The sequence below is a fragment of the Pezoporus wallicus genome, unplaced genomic scaffold (genome assembly GCF_028554395.1).
Source record: "Pezoporus wallicus isolate ANWC-B61680 ecotype Strahan unplaced genomic scaffold, APGP_CSIRO_Pwel_v1 scaffold_11491, whole genome shotgun sequence".
Lineage (NCBI taxonomy): Eukaryota > Metazoa > Chordata > Aves > Psittaciformes > Psittacidae > Pezoporus > Pezoporus wallicus.
In genome coordinates this window covers 9,299,392-9,320,389 of record NW_026642649.1, presented here as the reverse complement: position 1 = coordinate 9,320,389, position 20,998 = coordinate 9,299,392, and the positions used below count along the sequence as shown (strand labels likewise).

The 20,998-nt window shown below is 44.8% G+C and overlaps 2 protein-coding genes across 2 annotated transcripts in view; one reads left to right on the top strand and one right to left on the bottom strand.

The window, feature by feature from the left end:
- Positions 1–9,168, top strand: part of VOPP1 (VOPP1 WW domain binding protein) — a 62,362-nt gene extending 53,194 nt beyond the window's left edge. The window contains exons 3-5 of the mRNA XM_057431282.1: positions 2,563–2,640; positions 4,671–4,807; positions 8,640–9,168. Coding sequence (XP_057287265.1) covers positions 2,563–2,640; positions 4,671–4,807; positions 8,640–8,821 — 397 coding nt within the window. The 3' untranslated portion in view covers positions 8,822–9,168. The remainder of the gene's footprint in view (positions 1–2,562; positions 2,641–4,670; positions 4,808–8,639) is intronic.
- Positions 9,169–17,957: 8,789 nt separating this feature from the next.
- LANCL2 (LanC like glutathione S-transferase 2) overlaps positions 17,958–20,998 on the bottom strand; it is a 28,992-nt gene continuing 25,951 nt past the window's right edge. The window contains exons 8-9 of the mRNA XM_057431270.1: positions 19,654–19,726; positions 17,958–18,416 (exon numbers count right to left, since the gene is read on the bottom strand). Of these exons, the coding sequence (XP_057287253.1) occupies positions 18,301–18,416; positions 19,654–19,726 (189 nt within the window). The 3' untranslated portion in view covers positions 17,958–18,300. The remainder of the gene's footprint in view (positions 18,417–19,653; positions 19,727–20,998) is intronic.

Sequence of the window (20,998 nt, the reverse complement as noted above, 5' to 3'; positions counted from 1 at the left end):
ATGCAGTGCTTAGCCTTGGATAAGTTGCCTCAGAAAGCTTACTGGCTATTAGAAAATGGAGCTTCTCTAAGCACAGCCTTAATGAGAGACTTCTTCATCCTTCGCATCATAGTTTTCATCCATTTGAAAGTGTGATCATCTGTGTAGGAGATGAAACTTCTCTTTGATGGCCTGCTTGTTTGGCATTCAGTGGTCTCAGGAGCTTCATAAACATTCAGCAGTTGAGCCTTTCTGTCTTCCAGCTGGTACTTTAGTCCTCTCTTGCTGGAAGAAAAGCTAAGCCACTGAGACTTTAAAAACGATGCTGACTTGTAGCAGGGACAATTTAGAGATTAAAAATTAAAAGTAAATTCAGGTATTATACTACTCATACAGACGCTGTGTTAATTTTGGTGCCTTCAATGACCATAATTATGTATTTTAAAAGAGCCTTTTTCCATCTCTTCTGGCTCTGGAGGAAACATGCAAAGTAAGCGGCGCAAGGGTGGGCAGGGGAGAAGTATATGTTTTAGTTCAACTTTTAGTACAAGTTAAGCTCTTAGAGCTTTATCTGGGAAATGGCTCTGGGGCCAGGCATTGCTTGTGGTCAGGTGTATGTATCTGTGCTGACAGAGCCAGGGTGTGGAGGCAGAGGCAAAGACTGCTCACATCCCTAAAATCCTACTCTCTTTTTGGCTGGAATTGCCTCAAGAAGGGCTGCTAGGTTTATGGGCTCTGTTTCCTCTCTGCTTTTCTGGCCCAACAAAGTCCTTGCTGTGCAGCCCATTGACATGGATGAGGTGCTCCAACCAAAAGGATGTTGAAGAACAAAAGGGGTACCATGACCACTGGTTTAACAGAAGACAGCTGCTGCCACCCCTTTTGTAAGGGGCCATAACCTAGCCATGCATTTAACATATGTCTTGAAAGCTCCTGTTGGGGGTGGGGTTAATCCATTTGAGGAGCATGGAGGAAGTCTTAATTTCTTGGTCCCAATGGGACTGAAGTTAATGCTGACTTACTAAATCTTGTCAGTAGTTTTGTGAGCTTTGAGTATGAGCAGTTGTTAGCGTCCTGGCAAGCTTTAAAGGAGAAAGGTTGAATATGGGTTGCTTTTAGTTCCAGGGGCAGCAAAGTGCGTGTTTTCTGTTTGGGCACAAGCATCTTACTGTTCTTGTGTCTCAGACTGAGTGCCTGAGTATCTTAATGGGCTGACCATGTCAGATCCTCTGGCTTGCTTAAATAAATCTTGCCTACTTGTCATCAGAAGAGTGGGTAACTCTTTTCACTTGCAAAACAACTGATTATGTATCTATAGAACATCCTTCTCTGGCCCCAATTAGAAGCTGAAGCCGATGTGACTTGACATATTTTGTGAGCAAAGGATTGGTAATTGAGCGTGTAAATGTGTAATTGTCTGTACAATTATCCAATTGAGTCTTTTTTCTTCTTAGTTAGCATACAAAAACGGCAGCACAGTCATGCAGGTGGGCAGATTTTCCAAACCCAAATGCTTAAACGTGTACTTTGAGCATACAGATGTGAACACCGTTAAAAAGATTGATCCAGTTGTGTAACCTCCTCTTTTTCTTTTGATAATCTGCATATTTTCATCAAAGTCTGTCACATAACATAGTTTTGGTGTTACCTCTGTCCTTTTTCCTAGTAAATGTTTCATTGGGCAGTTACCATAGAAATTGTTCTGAGGTTGCTGTTAATGTGCTGGCTTTTAGTGAAGTGCTATCTTGTGCTTACAGTAGTTGGTTCTGTAATACCTTTTAAATACCTTCTATTCCATTTATGAAATATTCATTTTAAATGTGTTGGGGTTTTATTTTTTTGGACGAAAGTCTATTTAAATAATGGGACTTGTTGGCAGTTGCAGTCCAGTGGAACTTCTGAGAAGCAAGAGATGCCATTAAATTTGCAAATAACAGAAGTCTTGAAGTTTTCTCTGCACTCCGTGATTTCTCTGTTTGGAAGCTGCTGATTTGCAAAGAATGAGAGATCTGGCAGCTTCGACCTTGCAACTCTTGTCTGTTGCAGTGACTAAAATCCCAAATGGCTCATGTTTGAGATCTGCAGTGTTCATTTACTGTGAAAGAAAACACAGTAATGCTGATTATAACATGTCCTTTCATATAGAATTAAACATTACATTCAGTCTTTTTGAGATGGCTTTAAAAGAAGTATACAAGAAGGTAGTTTCAGTAACATGCAAAAAGTTCCTGAATAGTGATACAACTGTGCCATGGATGTGTACATATGATTGACAACTTTATCTGGCCAAGGGTAGTCTGTTCATATCAGTAGTCTGTTCGTAACAGTAGACCCACAGAATGGTTCGGGTTAGAAAGTCCAACTCCCCTGTCATGGGCAAGGACATCTTTCAGTAGATCAGGTTGTTCAAAGCTGCATTGCAGCTGGTCTTGACACCTGTGGGAGGCTTTGCCTCCCAAGCTCATGGCAATGTTGTAAGTAATGCCTCGGACAGGGGTGCAGACGGCATCAGAGTCGGGGATGCTGTTTTAATGTGAGTGACAACCACTCCCCTAACACCCTTTTCTCTCTGTTTCTCTGCAGATGTCGCTCCTATGAGGATTGCTGTGGTTCAAGATGCTGTGTGAGAGCTCTCTCTATCCAGAGACTATGGTATTTTTGGTAGGTCAGGGTGTTTGGGAATTTTATGTCTGTCCTGTTCTCGTTTTGTTTGCAGGACTTAAATCAGAGTGTTGCCAGCCTTAGTATTTTAAAGTAGGGTACAAATATGCACTGTCTGTACATATGAATGTAAGGAGTGTAGGTTTTCGCTTAAAAATTCTCCTGATGTAGTGAGAAAACATTTAAAAATAGAAGTTCCTTGTTTCAGGTTGACCTTTCCTGCTTATGCTTTCCACTAGGCTGTGCAGGCAGCAGTCCCATTATCCAGAATAGCTGAATTCCTTATGCCTGTCCCAGCTACTACCAAGCAGCAGCGTTTGTCTGCTTTTTTTGAGCACTCAGTTTTAAAAGAGGATTGTATAAGGAGGATTGTGCATTTAGGCAGGGCTTAAGATATTCCTGCCAGCTGAATTGAGGCTTCAATTAAAAAGGAAGAGAAGTACATTTATGACTATGAGGATTTTACTGGAGATGACATCAAGGCGAAAGAAGGCAGGAAGATTGAGCTTGTGAAACCAGCAGCTCAGTAATCTAGATAAAGCTTAAACTAAGCACTGTTATATGCATAATGAAAAAATAAGGTAAATTCGTTTTGGAGAGGAATTTAGGAAAGCACCTGAATAAAAGCTTCTTATTGCAGGAGAGAGAAAGCAAAAGCTCTCCTAGGAAACATGAGTTTCAAGCATTTTTATGTAGAATTTGATTTGAAGACTGCTTAAAAGAAAAAAAATTCCTTCAAAATGGAAACGAATAAACACTGAAACCAAGAAGCCTGATCATAATACAGAGATTTCCTGAAGCTGACTGTGGGATTTGGGTGTACAATCCTCACTGATATAACTGAGGAGCTCTACATCTCAATCCCTGGGGTGACGTTGTAAATCTCTGTTTTTCTGTTCAGAACAAATCCTTTGCAGGAACGCTGCCAAAAGGGAATGTATTAATATAGGCTTACGGAAACGGGACCTCCTTCTGCTCTCGTTTCCACTGTAAAAACAAGGAACAGAATCTGACCCCTTGCATGAAATACAACTTGCTGCCATGCAGTGTCACACTCTTCCTCGTGGGCACTTAGGAATGCTCCAGAGGAGATAAGGATGGTGTGTAAGCTTGCTTCTGGCCAACTTCAGTGGCGTCTGGCCGTATTCCATTCTTTCCGAAAGAGCACAGTTGGCACTGCCTTCCAGTAAAAGGCCCTAAAATGAGGTGGCAGTTACAGGCAGAAGAACCATTTGGGTTTATGGGAGCTTGATTCAGTCACTTGCATGTCTGATAATGGATCAATGCAACAGTGAAAGCCACTGTCTGAAGAACAAAATCTTCTGACCTGCCCTTGCTGCATGTGCCCGTTTCCATGGCGCCCAGGCAAGGGAATGGTGAGGACAGAGTAGTCAGGTTGGAAAAGGACCTGAGAACAGAACTGAAGCAAAATTATGTCCTTTTCGTTGAGAACGTATATCCCATCTAGGAAGCACAAAGGAAAGTTAGTAATCTTCAGTGCCAAGTGCTTCAGTCTTCTGGCTTGACTTTAAGCGACAGCTACCATATTTCCCATGGGAAACAAAATTGCAGTGTTGAGTAATTTAAGAACATCTAAAAATCTTCTTTTAAGGGCAACTACCACAAACCTGGCCAGCCTGAATGCAGTAAGCATGAGGCTTATGTCCAAGATACACAGTTTGAAACTGTACTAACCTGGAATTTCAGTTCAGCATCCCAGTGGCAAAGATCAGGTGTGAACCTTAACTTTCCAAAAGTTCAGGGGCATTGTAGTTTCAGATTTCTATTTTACATAACAGAAAATATTGGACAATAGTACTAATTGCTGAAGAGGTCTATAATATATCCATAAGTGCCTCATGAGTGCTATCTCAAATGACATAGACCTTTTTTCAAGGGTTAAGAAACCCTGATAAAACTTGTAGGCTGATGACTGCTAGATGATACTCTTGTTTCTCTCAGTGAACAGTCTGGGTATGAGAGCTGCCTATATGCAGATGGGTTTTGACTTCCCTTTTCTCTTTGCTTAGGTTCCTTTTGATGATGGGAGTTTTGTTCTGTTGCGGAGCTGGTTTCTTTATCCGAAGGCGGATGTACCCTCCTCCACTAGTAGAAGAACCTACTTTTAACGTGTCTTACACCAGACAACCAGTCAACACTGCGTCAGGTCAGACACAGCTTGTTAAACAAGTTTCACTAATTTCTTATATTTGCCAAAGCATTTAAAAAGGATGGGTTTGGGGGTTTTGCTTGTCTAGGTTTCAGAAACTGTGGGATTTGGACAAGGGATTGCACTGCATGAAGCCATGCAGCTACCTCCTGTGATGAGTGAAGTCTTCTGCCTTTCAAACAGCATAATTCAGCTGCAGTGTACTGAGTGGTTTTGAAACTCAGAATGATAGGACTTTCAGTTCCCTTCTGTTTTGGTTCCTAATACCTCTACAGCTGTCTGTACATGTATGGAAGGAGTGTAGCAAGTTCACACTTTGCAGCATAGACAAAACAATAGTGAGATGATATCCAAAATGTGACATGAAGAAAGTTCACAATCTGGCTATCAAGTATTCTCTTTTTGATTTGCCTTCCATTCTCTGTGATACAAATTTTCTGCAGCAGACTGGTCCTTCTCCCCTTGTTAGTCTGGTTGCTGTCTCTCTGGCCAGTGATGGCTGTGAGCAGCAGGAGGATCTACCTAGAGATAGCTCCTCTGGCAGTACTGCTTCCTAAATTTCTTATTTCTTCCCGTCTAGCTGTTAGATAGTCCCAGTTGGGAGAATCCTGAGAAGTAAGACTCACCTGTAAGCAGATGTTTGCGCCTTATGGGAGCATTTTAAATCCAGTTCTCTCTAGTTGGGAGATCTTTTATAGTGCTGAGACTTTGAGTGCACACTCTGGTGCTTGCTTTCTTCCTGCCTCATCAAGGCCAAAGCGAGACATTTTTAACCACTCTCCAGATTGCATAAGCCAGTGCTAATTTGTGCCAGCAGAAGTACACATGCAGGCATACTTCTACACTGATGCTTCTGCTCCCAGGCTGTCATTTTACTGCACATTGTATTAGAGGGAGCTGAAGCCAGAGGATAATGAAACCTTTTCTGACAATTGTTTGTTTTAACTGGCAGTTGGGTTTTGTTTCATACTGACTTGAGAGTGGCAATACAACTGGTTTATAATGAGAAGGATGATCTCTGTGAAAATTTGGTGCTTCAAACCTCTCTATCAGAAATCGCCTTCTGAGCCATTACATCTCTGTGCAATACTGTGGCTGCATCAAGACAGCCTCCTTAGAAAAGTGTTCTAAAGCCCTTCTAGATACCTATGACTGTGAGTGTTGTGCAGAGATGCAGCATTTGTGCTGTCCCTGCTGTTGTGCCAGCTATTCACACCCATGTGCCTTGTGCAGGCTGTGGAAACACTCTTTTTTGCATCCTTAAGCATGTACTCATAGACATGCATTTCCTCCCTCTTTCACAGGCCTAAATGGATAGAAAGATGTTACAGACACAAACTGACGCTTTATTCACCCTCTTTGTGTTTAAATCCTAAGAGTTGGGTTTTTTTATAGGGCTTCCATTTAGCATCTGTTTTTCTGCTTGACTGAACAAGCATTTCCACAGAGAGTATTTATTTTTCAACAGTGGAGGGTTGGGGAGGAGCCAAAGTAACTAAAGTCATACTTTGAAGCCTGAAAAATAACCTCAAGATTATGTGAACCGGGACCATTTTTGGCTGGATTGGTGAATACCAGATTTAATTTTAGAGCAGTTTTGTTTTTTTGTGACACTTCATGGAACACAAGTTGTGGGTAAAATATAAAATGAGCACAAGTCCCTTGATGACCTGCTTATGCCACCTGCATCCAGACTGTTATTACTGATACTTAAAAGCTTTGGGCTCTGAGCTAACCCCACCAATTTGGGTTGGTTGTTGGTTGTTGGTTTTTTGGACTTCTATCCTGGGAATATTCAACAGCAAAAGCAATGGGAATGAGTAGTCAAACCAGTTCGCATTTTCTGCTAGCTCCTCTTCCAGGTTTGGGGGCAGTAGCCAATTCACTGTTGCAGTGGAGCACTTGAAATGTGGCTCCTTGCCCATCTCTCTCCTTCCGTGCAGCATCTCCTGCCGTCCCAGCAGCAACCTGGAAGTGGGAGGTGCTTTTTCTGTGGGCCTGAATGGGAAAATGTATTGAACGCCTCAAGCAGCACTTTGCAGACCTGGTGGTATCTTTCACTTCAGTCCTAACCTACACAGCCCCAAACTGGTAGTTCAGGTGTTAGAAAAGGTCAGGTCCCTTTGTAGACACTTAGCAAATACTTACTGAGCTGATCCCATAAGGAAGTTGATACTCAGGTGGTGTTTCCTGCTGGGTTTAATGAACTGAAAATATATCTCAAAAGACTGGTGTCCACACTTGCCCCCTGCCTCCCCCCCTCCAAGTTTTAATACTACACAGAAGCTTTAATGAAAACAGGTATTTTCCTCATGAGCAAGCTGCAGGGAGCTACCCCAACCTCTCCCATTTCCCCGGTAGAAACGTGGAGCTAGGCAGGATATAACTTAAACCCAAAACTGCTTAAAGAAAAATGCTACAGAAGAGGGTATTAGCTCAAACTGTGGAGAGATAGGGCTCAGCTCCTGTTCCCAGCCTGCTTCTCCTGCAGCCATGTGCTGGTGCTACAGGTGGAAGCAGAACAAGGGCTTCTCATCACTGCAGCAAAGGGAAGGAGGCTGCGGAGAAGCTCTCTGCACTCAGAGAAAAACTGCTGTGTGGTGTGTTAAAGGTTATTGTGTTAAGAAGGAGATAACTGCGTTGCTTATCTGCTTTCCTGCTGAGTGTCCAAACAAAGCTCTCTAGGCAGACACCCCAGGCTCTGGGACACTTTGTACCCCCAAGCCTTATGGCTTGACCCATCTAATTTGATACCAGGACACCTTTTTAGGTTTGGTATGTAGCTCCTGAATGCTTAAAGTACTAAAGGATGGTGAAAGCTTCAATAGGCATTTATTCCTTCTGTAGCAATATTGAGTCCTAGTGTCACTAAGTCACAGAAAGGAATGATTGAGGGGAAAATCCCTTAGAATCTGTGTCATTACAGGAAAACCAGACTAGTTCCAAAAGAAGAAAACCTGTTGCTCAGTCATTTTGTTTGTTGAAGACAAGCTTTGTGTAAACAGGCAGAGAGAAAGGGAAGAAAACTAATTTACATCTTGAGATAGAGACACTCTCTGATTTTAGTTGCTGGAATTAATTGCTTTAAGTCATCTTCCACCAGCCGCTGCAGTAGCTGAGGAGGGTTACACGCCACCTTTGTTATTCCTCGTGGCAGCAGGTCTGTTACCCCTCATGTGTCACAACTAAGGAATTCTGCCTTTGATCCTCCGTTTCCTTTCCTTGTCCCTACAGGCTCCAACATCATTTCCTAAATTTAATCTGTGCAAAGCAATCTTGTCGCACTGTGTTAGCCAGCCGTAATTGGCTTCAACTTGGGGTTTTGCTTCATACATACTTACTCCTTAGCTTTATCATGCCTAGAAGGGAAACTATCTATTTGAGATGCTCTTTGGCTTACAGGCAGATCCAGTACACCACAGAATAATCTGAATCCGTTTTGCAAGGCTTAACTCCTGGGTCAGGGTTGCAGCAGAAACCCCTTTGTCCATCTGGGATCCCACTCTTCTCTCTGCAGGCCTGGCAGCTTTTCTGTCTGGGGAACTGAGCAGAGCTCAGTGTTTTCCCTCTCAATTGGTAGTCACTTGGGGCAGTGGTGCCCTTTGTTGCACTGAATGATTTCTGTTGCATGCAAAATTGAACCTTTTGGGGGAAATCTCAAGAAGTCCTGCAAGCCTGGGTTTTCTTTGGAATAGGAAAGAGGTGGCTCCTTGTCTTTGCTCTGATGAACACCATGAGAAAACTTGTCCAAGCATGCAGAGCACAGGCCCTGGGAGAGCACAACCTGATGCTGTTGCTGATACCTTTTCTCTTTTTTCCTTTCTTTCAGGGTCACAACAACCTGGAGTGCCGTACTACACGGATCCAGGTGGACCTGTGATGAATCCCATGGCTATGGCTTTCCACGTCCAGCCCAATTCCCCGCAAGGAAACCCGGTTTACCCCCCGCCACCTTCCTACTGCAACACACCACCTCCCCCTTACGAGCAGGTGGTGAAATCCTCCACGTGAGGACTCTCTGGCTCTCTGACCTGACTGTGTGAGAAGAAGGTGCCATTGTAAAATGACCGCAATGGAGGGTATCCACCCTTTTGAACACTTGCTAGTTCTGCAAGTTCTCTCTCCCTCCCTTCCCTGCACCTTCCCCATTCAAAGTTACTTGCAAAGGGGTGATCTTAAAGGGTTTTTTTCATTTTTTTTCTTTTTTCTTTTTTTTTTTTTTTAGTAGAAGTGTATTTTTTCTTTGTCTTCAAAATGAGAGAAGTTGTCTTTGTAATGCTTTTAATGGAAACCTATATTTAAAACCTGTATGTCTTTCTCTTTATTTATTGTTCGTTTCAATCATGGGTTAAATTGCATTGTGGTAGGCTATTGATAGCAGTTCCTTATGCAATCCCAGAGTGATGACCCCATAGCACAAATGCCCTCATCTAAGGGAAATGGCAGAGAGCAGAGGGTAGAAGTAGAAGAGGCAGGGCAATGCTTTTACCACAAATGGTAGCCACCATCTTTTTCTGTTACAATTTTGTTGTACAGCTCGGTTCTGACAAACAGCAGAAAGATGCTGTGATAGAAGTTGCTGTGACTGGAGCATCAGCGTTGGTCAGGTCATAGCAGGGGCTTTGCCAAGTGCCCTAGAAAAGAGGGAGTCATTACTTTAAACCATGCATCTAAAAAGTGGAGGACTGGGACTTGACCAGCACCTGGACTCTGCCTGTGTGACCAGCATCTTGCCTGCGTGGTTTTGACAGCAGTGAGATTGTTTGAAACAGCTGATGACCTAAGTGTCGGTAGTGAGAGGGAGGTGTTATAACCTTGATAATATTTGTGCTTGTGCCTCTCAACGGAACAGTTAGAAACACTGAAATATGTAGCAAAGTTTTCTTCCCTAAATTGGGAAGTAAGAAAGAATGGAAACCTGGAAGTTTGCTCCCTTTGTTAATGGGGAGTTTTATCCCTGAGAAATAGTAGCTTTCATTATGGTCTTACTGCTGCCACAGAGTAGAGCTGTCCTCTCCAGGTGACACATCTGTAAAACTGCTCTCTTCTGTAGGCTAGGTGAATAAATAACTTTTGGGGACTGGTGCTTAAGAGCAGTTCCTTGACCTGAGGCACAGAAGTTTGGCTCTCTGTGACTCCTAGCTCATCATGTGTTTTGTTGTGAGCAGCCCCAGCACTCCCAGTTCACCATCTCATGCTTGTGGCTGGCTGTCTCAGTAGCAAGTCAGTGCCTTCAGATAATCATAAAGCCCCTTTACCTGTGAGGGCTCTCACACCCATCCATGTCTAGCAGCAATGTGAAGCTGCTGAGACATGACTACATACATACTAATGGGACCTTCTCGTGCATATGCAGAACCATGTTACTAATGAATGACAAAAGATGCCATCATCTTCTGCTTCTGAAGGACCTTCACAAGCAGCATAGCTGAGGGTTAAGAGTCTGATACGGTCCTTTGGGTACCAGCTGGATGCTCACTGACTGCCAATACATCAGCTGCTCCTATGTCACTCCAGCCAGGGCACAGAGGTCACCAAGGTGGTTTGGAGTAGTCTGAAGATCTGTGTTGCACAAGGAGCCAAAGCTTTATTGTGCTGTTAATGCATGCCAGTGGCTTATGAGAACTCGCTCCTAAATTGGCTTTTGCAGAACTGGCAGAAAAGAGCATCCCTTTCATTATGAAAAACTACTAAGGGTCACTGTTACTAAAAGCTGCTGGTGGAGTTAGTCATCCAGAGCAGAGCTAGCTTTGGGGTGAAATAAGCTTTCCCTTACTGTGCATCATAAACGAGGACCAAAGCAAAGTACTTCTGTGTGTGCAGTGTAGACCCAGCGGACACTTAAGATGACAAAGAAGTACACTTTATATGTGATGACTGCGTCCATCTGCACACAGCAACTGTATATAGTTTCTAAATTAGTGTGCACTTGAAGTTCAAAGCTGAATGTCACTGAATGTGGTTGTGTATAACACAGTGTTTTTAAAGGAAATCCAGCCTTTCTTTTTCTGTCAAGAGAAATGACCGCAGACCTCCTGTTAGTAGATAGATGTTGTTATGTCCTTTTGTATTTCAAGATGTATCTGTGACAGCAGGCATTTTCCTGGACACATTGAATAGAAGCCTTTTATAGTGAATTCTTATGCTGTACATTGAAATCCAACTTGGTGATTTCAGTGGTGAAGTCTGGCTGGTTTATTTGCTAGTGTTGATGGATGACACTACCTCTTACAACACATGCACTCCTCTGCTAGCAAACTTGCTTGGTCTTCTGAAAACCCAGTACCTATATGGTCAATCCATATGAATTACTTGCAAACTGCTTACATGCCTTTCCTCTCATTGCCTCGCTTTTGGAAGTTTTTAGGTTTTCCTTTATTTTTCCCCCCTCTTAGTTTGAAAAACAAGATGTGGAGAGAAAGAAGGGAGAAACCCTGTAACTTTCAGTAGGGTGATACCAACAATACGAAGCTTATCAGGAGTGTACATTGCACGTTTTGCAAGGTTGGGTTGGTGGGTTGAAGGATGGATGGAGTAGAAATGAAGGTCTTTTCTAGGACAAGAGGAAATGGCCGGTTTAGACTGAGATTAGGAACAATTCCTTCCCCAAAGGGTGCTCAGGCATTGGAACAGGCTGCCCAGGGCAGTGCTGGAGTCACTGTCCCTTGGAAGTGTTCACACACCGTATAGATGAGGCCCTCAGTGACATGGGTTAGTGGTGGCCTTGGTAGTGCTGGGGAACGGTTGGATTTGATGATCTTAAAGGTCTTTTCCAACGTGGTTGATTCTGGGATTCTGCTGTCTTGGAGGCTTCTGTTGCTCATAAAACTTGTGCAGGCTTTCCCTTGGAATGTGTTTTAGTAAAGTAAGATTGGATGTTGCTGTACCTTTAGCCCTCTTCATTGCTCTTTCCTGAGCCGTATGTTTAAAGTTCTTTGTATCACTGAGCTGTGTTCGGAGTGTGACCTCTTGTGTGCAGAGCTGGAGCAAAGGCAGGGCTAACACCACCGAGAGTCTGGTACTCAACAGCACTTTGGCAAGGCAGGTGTGAAACACAGACTACAGGCATGCCTCTGGAAAGGGCAGGATTCCTCCTCACCAGCAGGCAGTGATGACAGGTCACACAGGTAAAGGAAAGCCTCATCTTGCAACAGGACTTTACTTGGCAGTAGTAATGCCTTAGGAGCTGCCAGCTGCTGCAGCCTCACTGATGTGGACTTTGCGTGGTGTAGTGGATGCTTCATCTGTTGGGATTCCTGTGCTGGATTCTCTGGGTGCTCCTCCTGCATCCTCTCTCTAACATAGCTGATACTTTGGTGCCTCACTGATGAGGCAGGGTGGTGTTTGCCTTTGGGATCCTGCCATCTACATCAGGAAGTTGATTTAATGTGTTGTGGGGATCAGTGACCTGGTTCTTGAAGATTGGGAGTGATGCAGGGTGAGAGGGGTTCAGTCCCTTTCTGCCACAGTGCAATCTCCAAATACACTGCTTTGATGAGAGCAAAGGCACTGCCAGGGGCTCTTGGTACACTTAACCCTTAGCCCTGGTGTGGCCTCCTTCATATGTCCAGGGCTTGTGTGACAAGCCCAGGCTTGGGAAGAGGAGGGAACCTGCTCTTGCTGCGTGTGGGCAGTTGGTTTTCAGCTGGAGGCTTCACTGTCCTGGCTCAGTGAGGAAGAGCAAAGGTTATAGAAGACTGGTTGTGCTCTGCTCTCTTTCCTCCTCGGGGATCATGCAGGCAGGGAATGAGCAGAGGCCTTTATAGACTTGTCAGGACCTGATGGTCCCTGTGTGCAGCTTGTGCCTCCAGGTACACTGCAATCAAATTTGGCTCTGAAGGGCAATTGAAGGTGGTATTCTGAGACCCTCTGACCTGCCTGGGGGGTTTGCTCTGGTTTGAGAGGGGAGAAGAGGAGGAATATACTTCTAGCATCACCTTCTAGTTAGCTACTACCAGCAAGCAGGGGTGCAGAGTGACTCTGTGGTCATTGTCTGGCATTTCAGATGCTGCCTATCCCAGGAGACTTTGGGAATTAACTTGCCTTCAGCTTTTGGTTCTTCCTCATCCCTTCTTGTACATTCCACACATCTCCTTTCAGCCCTGCAGTGGGAGAGTGATATCTCACTCAAGATGATCCCTGCTCAGAAGAACAGCAGCAATGAGGCTTGCTTTAATGTCTTACAGCAGGGCTGTAAAGCCTCTTTGAGTAGTCAGGCTAGAGCTCAGCCTTCAGCCACTGGTGACATTGGGCTCACATTGAAGGCAAGAGCTGGCTGTAGCCAGAGAACCTCCCAGGATCAGGAGATGCTTTTTTTCCCCAGGAAGGTAAGTTTTCTTCCCATAAAGCGTCTTCCCTCCAACCTGCTTTGCTGCCCTGTGTACTGTTGAGGGATGGCTCTGTGTTGGTGGGTGAATTGAGTTTGCTGCAGTCTGAGGGTTCATCAGGTTTTGCTGCTGCTGCTTTTTCAGCCTTCCAGCAAATACACAGCCCCAGCACTTGCTGTGAGGCTCGGAGCAGCTGAAGCACCACTGCCAAGGTGGGTGAGAGCCCGTCAAGCCAGCACTGCTGGGCTGAGGTAGCACAAACTTCATTCACAGATGTTTGTTCTCTGTTCTCCCCTCCCCTTGGGTCTCTCTCCCTGCTCCCTGGTGTGACTGAGTGCCTCATGGCTCGCAGGAGAGGGGCAAGTGTTGCCTGGAGCATCCTGCAGCACCTTCCATGTGCCTCGGTCATCAGTTGTGCTGTCGATAGGCTTGACAAGGGGGGTACCAACCCTCCACTTCTGCTTGGTGCTGCCAGGCAGCTGCACTCGTGTCTCTTTACTTTGGGAAAAGCTAATGTAGTGACAAGGTTTTTTTTGCTGTGTGGATGGGTTTTCTTTTCCCTTTTCTTTAGAGCCCTGTGACAGCTTCCAATGCTGGGACTGCCTGTTCCAACAAGCTCTTCAGACTATGTGAGGAAGCAAAGGAGGTACTGCTCTGTCTTCCCTATTTACAGCAAACAAACCCCAGCCCCTCAGATGGGTTAGTTTTATATGCATATACCCAAGATGCTACCTTTTTTGACACATAGGTCAGCCAGGAGGTTACACCACCTTGTCAGATGGTAGAGCCTTACTGGTTTTTGCTTAATTTTCTTTTTCTGATCTATCATCTAATGCATCACTTCTAATTCAGTGGGTGAAATAAATGGGCCAGGAGGTATTTGCAGGTCCCATGTAGGAGTCATTGTCCATCCGCCCCACAATGCCCTGTTGCTGAGGGTTTGAGCTACCTTCTGGGATTTTACAGTACTCTTTGGCCAGGAAACCACTAAAGAAAGCCCAAGCAGGGGAAGATCCAGCATAAGGCAGTTCCTACAGAGCACCTGCTAGCTAATAATGCTGTTAAAGAGGAGACAGACAACTGGCAGGCACTGTCCCAAGCTGCTGTGTGCTGCAGGGTGAAGGGGACAGCAGAGAAAGCAGAGGGAAGTGACAAGTGAAGCTCCCACCCCAGCCCCTGCAGGTGAAGGTAGCTCCTTAGCTGCACATATGTGTTATTTTGGCTTGAGGTATAGAGAGAAGTCACAAGGATAGCTGTGTGTATCTCTGTGTCTTTGTCCTGCTGCTTAACCCCAGCTTATCTCATAGCTGCAGCAGGATTTACAGCAGCCCACTTGCAGATGTCAAGGAGAAGCAGTGGCTGAAGACGGGTCATGAGTGCTCCCTGTGTACAAATCACAGCTGCAGTGCTGGGCGGAGAGGGGCACTTCTGCATCAGCATGAAACCAAATGGGAGGCAAGTGAACAATTTCACCAGGACAAAGCCTGCTGCATCAAAGCACCCTGATGGGACAAGGCTTCAGGTATTACCTGACACACAGCATACGGGCTTCCTCCCGCCTCTATCCTACCCTATTATGATAGGGTTACAAAGAAGTACTGTGTTAGAAAAGCCCCAATGCATTTATCTACCTCACTTTGTACAGATTACCTTACCTACAGAGCAGAAATGCCATTAATTCAAAAAAGCAGCAGTTGCTCTAAGTAGTAAGGAGAGCCCTGAGTGGCTCACGCAGCTTTGTGAAACAGGAACACTGCCCCTTGCTTGCAGCATACTTGAGGTTTCCTTCTGTTAAAGCCTAGCTAGAGAAACCCATCAAGTGTTTCCAGCTTTTATCACAGCTGGAAAACAGGTGTTAGTCAGCTGGGCAGAGAGGCTTCAGACAGAGTTCATCCTGAGGAGGGTCTGGAGATGCTGTGAGGGCTGGAGCAGCTCTGCTCTGGAGCCAGGCTGAGAGAGCTGGGCTGGTTCAGCCTGGAGAAGAGAAGGCTCCTTAAGGGGAGACCTTAGAGCAGCTCCAGTGCCTAAAGGGGATGCAGGAAACCTGGAGAGGGGCTTTGGACAAGGGCCTGTAGGGACAGGACAAGGGGAATGGCTTAAACCTGGCAGAGGGGAGACTGAGATGAGCTCTTAGGCAGAAGTTCTTCCTGTGAGGGTGCTGAGGCGCTGGCACAGGGTGCCCAGAGAAGCTGTGGCTGCCCCATCCCTGGCAGTGTTCAAGACCAGGTTGGACAGGGCTTGGAGCAACCTGCTCTAGTGGAAGGTGTCCCTGCCCAGGGCAGGTCAGATCAGTGGGACAGCTCTCGCCCCGGGGCTGGGGGAAGGAAGGAGTATAACAGGAAGACAGAAAAAGGAAAACACCACAAGGAATCACACCAGTTACCACCACACAGCTTGATCTTTACTAATAAAGCCAAAGAACAAAACATCAGCATTTTTTCCTCTTTTTCTGCCCAAAGAGCATCTCCACTATTAACACTACTGCTTTTTGCAACAGATAAGACTTATTACACACGGACAAAGCAAACCAGGGAATATTAAGACATTTTCCACATTTTTAGTTTGAAGTGATTTGTGAAAACAATGCCTTGGTGAAATGCCTCTTTTCACCTTCACGTAATACCCTTTCTTAGCTGGCCACCCAGATCCCGCAGCACTGTGAGGAACAGGAAGGAAGAGCCACAGGGAAAGTCACATCATGAGGCAGGTGCACTGTCAGACACTTCCCAACTCAATACGTTTCCAGTCTTGCTCAATTCCAAGAGGATTCTGTGGAGGAAGTCAGTGTCGTGCCCCAGTGCAGCAGAAGACTGGCTATGGTACACAAAGAGCTGATAGCTGACTGGCTCCTTAGTTTGATGGGTGCACTCAAGCATCTTAGAAGAGTTTAATACCAAGCAGGTCTCCAAGTGTGTGGATGCATATGGATTTTTTAAACCAGCAAGTTTTAATTCCCTTGGGAATTCCTTCAGGTGCCACTCCAAGCTCAGCAGCCAACATATGCGTGTGTGTGTATATATATATATATATATCTCTCTATACCGTCACTGACTGAACACCTGCCTGTTGCCCCCCCATGTGAAGCTGTCAGTACAACACATGCTTGCAATTTGCCCCAAGCCCCTGTTAACCCATCCCAGGTGTGGAGGGGAAAGAAAATAAGGGGTAGGGTGATGTGGAGCAGGATGGGAGCTGTCCCCTGCCTCCTTTCCTAGAATTTGAGAGACTTCACCCTGGGCAAGGTTCCTCCCTGGCTTTACCTATGGGCAGGATCAGTGATGCACAGGCTGAGAGTCAGGCCTGTGCCATGGAGGAACATCTCATTTGAGATGGTCTCTGGTGGTTCACTCTGCGCATTGCTCTCCCTGTCACTCACTGCTTGCTGCAGCTCTGCTCAGGTCTGCCTCACCCCACCTCCCTGCCCTGGAGCATCCCTTGCTCCTGCTGCCTTTTCCCTTGCCCCAGGCTGTACAGACACAGCTGGGTTTGGTGTCTCACAACTCATTTTCTGCCCTTTGCCCAAGCTGCTCTGCTGTTTTAGTCCTACCCGACAAACCAGGAGGAGTCACACTGTGACATTAAGCTGTCCCTGCACTGGCAGAACGGAATGTGGAGATGATTTAACATCCCAATGGATTTGCGAACAGACTCTCTAAGGTTCAAGGAAGTCACTTAGGCAACACTGCATTTCCAAGCCTGTCTGCAAACACTGGAGCTCAGCAGATGGCCCACAAGTCACACATCCATTAAAATAAGCACCTGGAATGACACAGCACAAGGAGACCTGGGGGAAGGATCACAACAGAGCTTGAGCAGGTGAGAGCAGTAAGTATATTTACCATCTATCTATCTGGCACATATAAGCCTGCTATAAGTGTACTCGGAGTGTGTCCCACTACTTCCAAACCAAGAGCCTCAGGAGCAATGGGAGGTAGGTCTAGTATTTCACAACCCCACCACACTACAATGGGAAGCAGAGCACCAGCAGCACAGTTAAAACTAAGGGCAAAGGGCTCTTTCTGTTTGGATTTTAAGATGAAATAAACATCAATTACACCCTCTAGCAATGGTTTCATAGCGCTCATTAATCTTCTGTGGCCTCCACAAGCAGCTGGTATTTATCACTCCTGTAATACTACATGGGCTAAACACAGCTGGGCTGGGAGAGGGAGGGAAGGGCCCAGAACAAATCACTGCTTTGGTTCTGGAAGCCACAGCCATCCTGAGTTACCAGGGTGAGAAACTTGCACTGACACCCTCCCTTACTCATTCAATACTAGATGCTGCAGGACAGGCCTATTAGAAAGCCATGTACAGGAGAGGAGAAGCACAGTTAATGCCATCCCTGCTCTGCTGCTGGTGGCAGTGGGAGGTTCCCATGGGTGACTCAACCTCCAGTTTAAGCTCGTGCCATGGGCTGTGGCTTTGCAGAGGTGGGGACAAGCATCCCCATCCTGTTCTAAGTGCCTAACACACTAAACAGGGGCAGGTATCAAAGGAAGCCTCTTTTTCAGGCTTTCAGCAAAACCCTCCCGCAATAGCAGCAAGACAATTCATGTCCCTTTAAACTTCTCTGAGAACATACCTCTTCACCAAAAAAGGCTGATCTCCATCACTTTAGCTTCTAGGAACTATGGAGAAAAATGCGGAAAAATATGAACATGAACATGTTTTTCATCTCTTTAGAAGTTGCCAGCTCAGCAGTGAAGCTGGGCACTGTCCTGCAGCAAACTCTGGCATAAGGTGGAGCTCTCTGGATAACCACGCTGCAGAAGGCAACAGTGCTGTCGTGAGTCATGCACAAAGGTACAGGACAGAGATTCACACAGGGACCAGCTTTTTGCTAACAACAAAAGACTCGAGTCAACACACAACACCTATAAACATGCAGAGCATGTCAGAGACCTGAAGAAGACAAATACAACAGGAGAGAGAGAGTTCAAAACTTGACTTCTCTTGTCCTACTTTTGAAGCTGTCACTTTAACAGAACTGAAATGTGGCTTCTCCCATTCATGCTCCAATGACTTCATGGTCCTCTGGGGCAGGGGTGGGGTGAGACAAGGGGTTTATCCATCCGTCAGTTCAGGGTCGAGTTGGTTCGGTATCAGAGGCACTGAACAGTCTCATCTCTTTTGGCATCAGTTTCCTTTCAAAACGATGTTTTAGCTGTCCTGTTCCACTTTGTTTTCCCTCCTTTGAGGTCCAAGTTCAAATGCTGGAAACCGGGAAGTCTCCGGTACTGAAATATCTGAGAGGAAATGAATAGCTCCAGCCATGCCTAAAACATAATGAGAAAGGGATTCTTGTGCATCTTTGACATTAAAATAGCAGAGATGACAGCAAAGGCAACAGCGCATGTTTGAACACCTCCTCACCAGATCAAATAGGGCCTATAGAAAAGCAAGTTCATTTGTACTGTGCTCAGGAAACCAAGTTTCACTTGAAAAGGTAAATGGCAGAACCACGCTCTCCCTGCTGGCATCTTTTCAGCTGCACAACCTCAATGCTACCTCACTTAAGAAAGTAAATCCCAGCTTTGGGCTGTCCCTCAGAATTCGAGCAGCTCTTGCTCATCATTTCAGTGATTAAAAAACAAAGGCAAAACTTCATTATACTTATGATGATAAGTATATACTTATATATATATTTATAACACACATATATATACTTATATATAGTATATCATATACTTATGATATACAGATTCAACTGTTCACTATTCATAAAGAGGTCATGCAGAGCCTGAAGCACTAACAAACACCAGCATAACCTAATAAGAGCCTTGGGGTGACAGAAAACAGAGGCACCTAAAGCAGGGGAGCATAGAAATACACACAGTTTTATAACACTAAAATCCTATTTTATCAACAGCTAAGCACATACAAACAAAGGAACCTTCCTGAAATACAGCACCTGATGCAAATGAAACAAACGTGCGCATACATGCAGACTTGGACAACTTCATGCACAATTCTGGCTCCCCACAAAAGACCCCCAAATCAAGAAACTAAATAAAAAGCAGCATTAAAGCATGAATCGTCCTATTGCTGCACTACTTCACCATCTCAACAGATTTCAAAGCTGTTATACAACAGATTTTATGCCTGCTTGTTTCCCCTTGTGCATGGAAGGGAGCTCTCATGAATGAGAATAGTTCCATTTCTCCCCTTAAATATTTAGACAATAACGCAGCATATAGCAGGAATCAAGCATATAACTACTTGTATTCACACCTTGGATTGGCCTCTTTGTAAAATAATCCTATTTGGTCTGCTGTAATTTCATGTATTTGTGGTAGGTGGCACACTAGGCTCATTGTTCATGAAGCAGCAGCACTGCTTTAAATCCTGATTCCTTATGTTTCTCAAACATATGGATGAGCTAAGGAACAGAATTCCTTTAGATGGAAGTAATAGTAGAGAGCGAGTCTATTTTTAATAGCAGAGGAACCCAAAACTTTGAGGTTGCCCTATTTCCCATATAATGCCATGCCATTTACAACGCCATCCCTTTACCTTCAAAGAGAGAATAAGGTCGGTCAGGAATACGACATCCATGTGCACCATACTCCAAACACCATTCAGCAAACTGCAGGACACAAAAAATAAATACATCAAAAGTGAGTTTGGGATTTTTTTAGTCATTATTTTGATTTAAGACTGTCAAATGAAAGCTTGAGTATCTGCATCTCTTTAATCTCTACACAAAGGTACGTTTCGGTACTAAAACAGTGTAAGCAGAGACAACACAGATATCACTGTCCCAGATCAGTTTGTCCCACTTCAACCATGACAAGGCTGCAATTAGGTTTTAGGAGATGTATTTCCATAGCACAAGTTTCAGTTCCATAACAAAGTCATTAGGTGGGCTGTACTTTACTTCTGCTTCCTATAAATCACCCCTGCTATATGGCAATGAAAAATGCTGCAAGAAGAGATACATTCAGTTTCAAACTGTTCTCACACTATAATAACAGTTTCTTATCTGTCTCGGTGCTTTATTTATCCATGTGCTCAGGACTCAGTGTTGTTAGTTGTATTCTGGTTTTCTTTCACTCTGCACCAATTCAGAGTATTAAATCTCCAGCTGCCATTACTTAGCATTATTTATTTGCTCTCGCCAAGCCTTATGTAAAACCATTCTATATACAGTTAGACAATTATGGTCATCAATATTTTGCTGCAGAAGATGGAATACCATTAAAAAGAGTTCATAGAGTGTCTGATCAACGCTGCTGCAGTAGCTAACATCATATATATGTGACTTATGAATCACATCTGGATCAACTTAATAGCAGCCATCTATCTATTCCTCCGTTATGGCTCCCCAGAGCATACAGGGGGCTACAAGTTCCCCTGGCATTTCTGTGCTTGGAAGTAAACCACTGCTTATCCAAAATACAGTGTGAAGATTCCTGGAAAGCAAAGCACAGAGAGGTTTCTCCCAGCTCCCCCTGCAATTTGGGCAAACTGCTAGCAAACGAACCAGAGAGTTAACCTACTAACGTAACATCCTACTAACTACCAGGTGCCAAAGCCATAGAGCTGGAGTACATGGGGTGTAAGGATCACTCCACAGCCATCACTCTGTTTAACAGGAGGATAAAGGGTGGCATCTTCTCCCTTCTTCCCCCCACTTTGTTCTGTTTTACTGGGAAGTGGTTTTTTTCTTCCCTTAGTAAGGGTGTGTGTATGTGTGTGAATGTCTTGAGGAAAACCCAGCAAAACCCCCACAAACACTGTGGTCCACACTGTTATTAAGAACTAATGAAACATTTTTGGACCCCTGACAGGTATAAATCGTCAAACCAAGGTTTAATCCCCCACGTAACCTTATTGTATACGTGAGGACTGAACACAT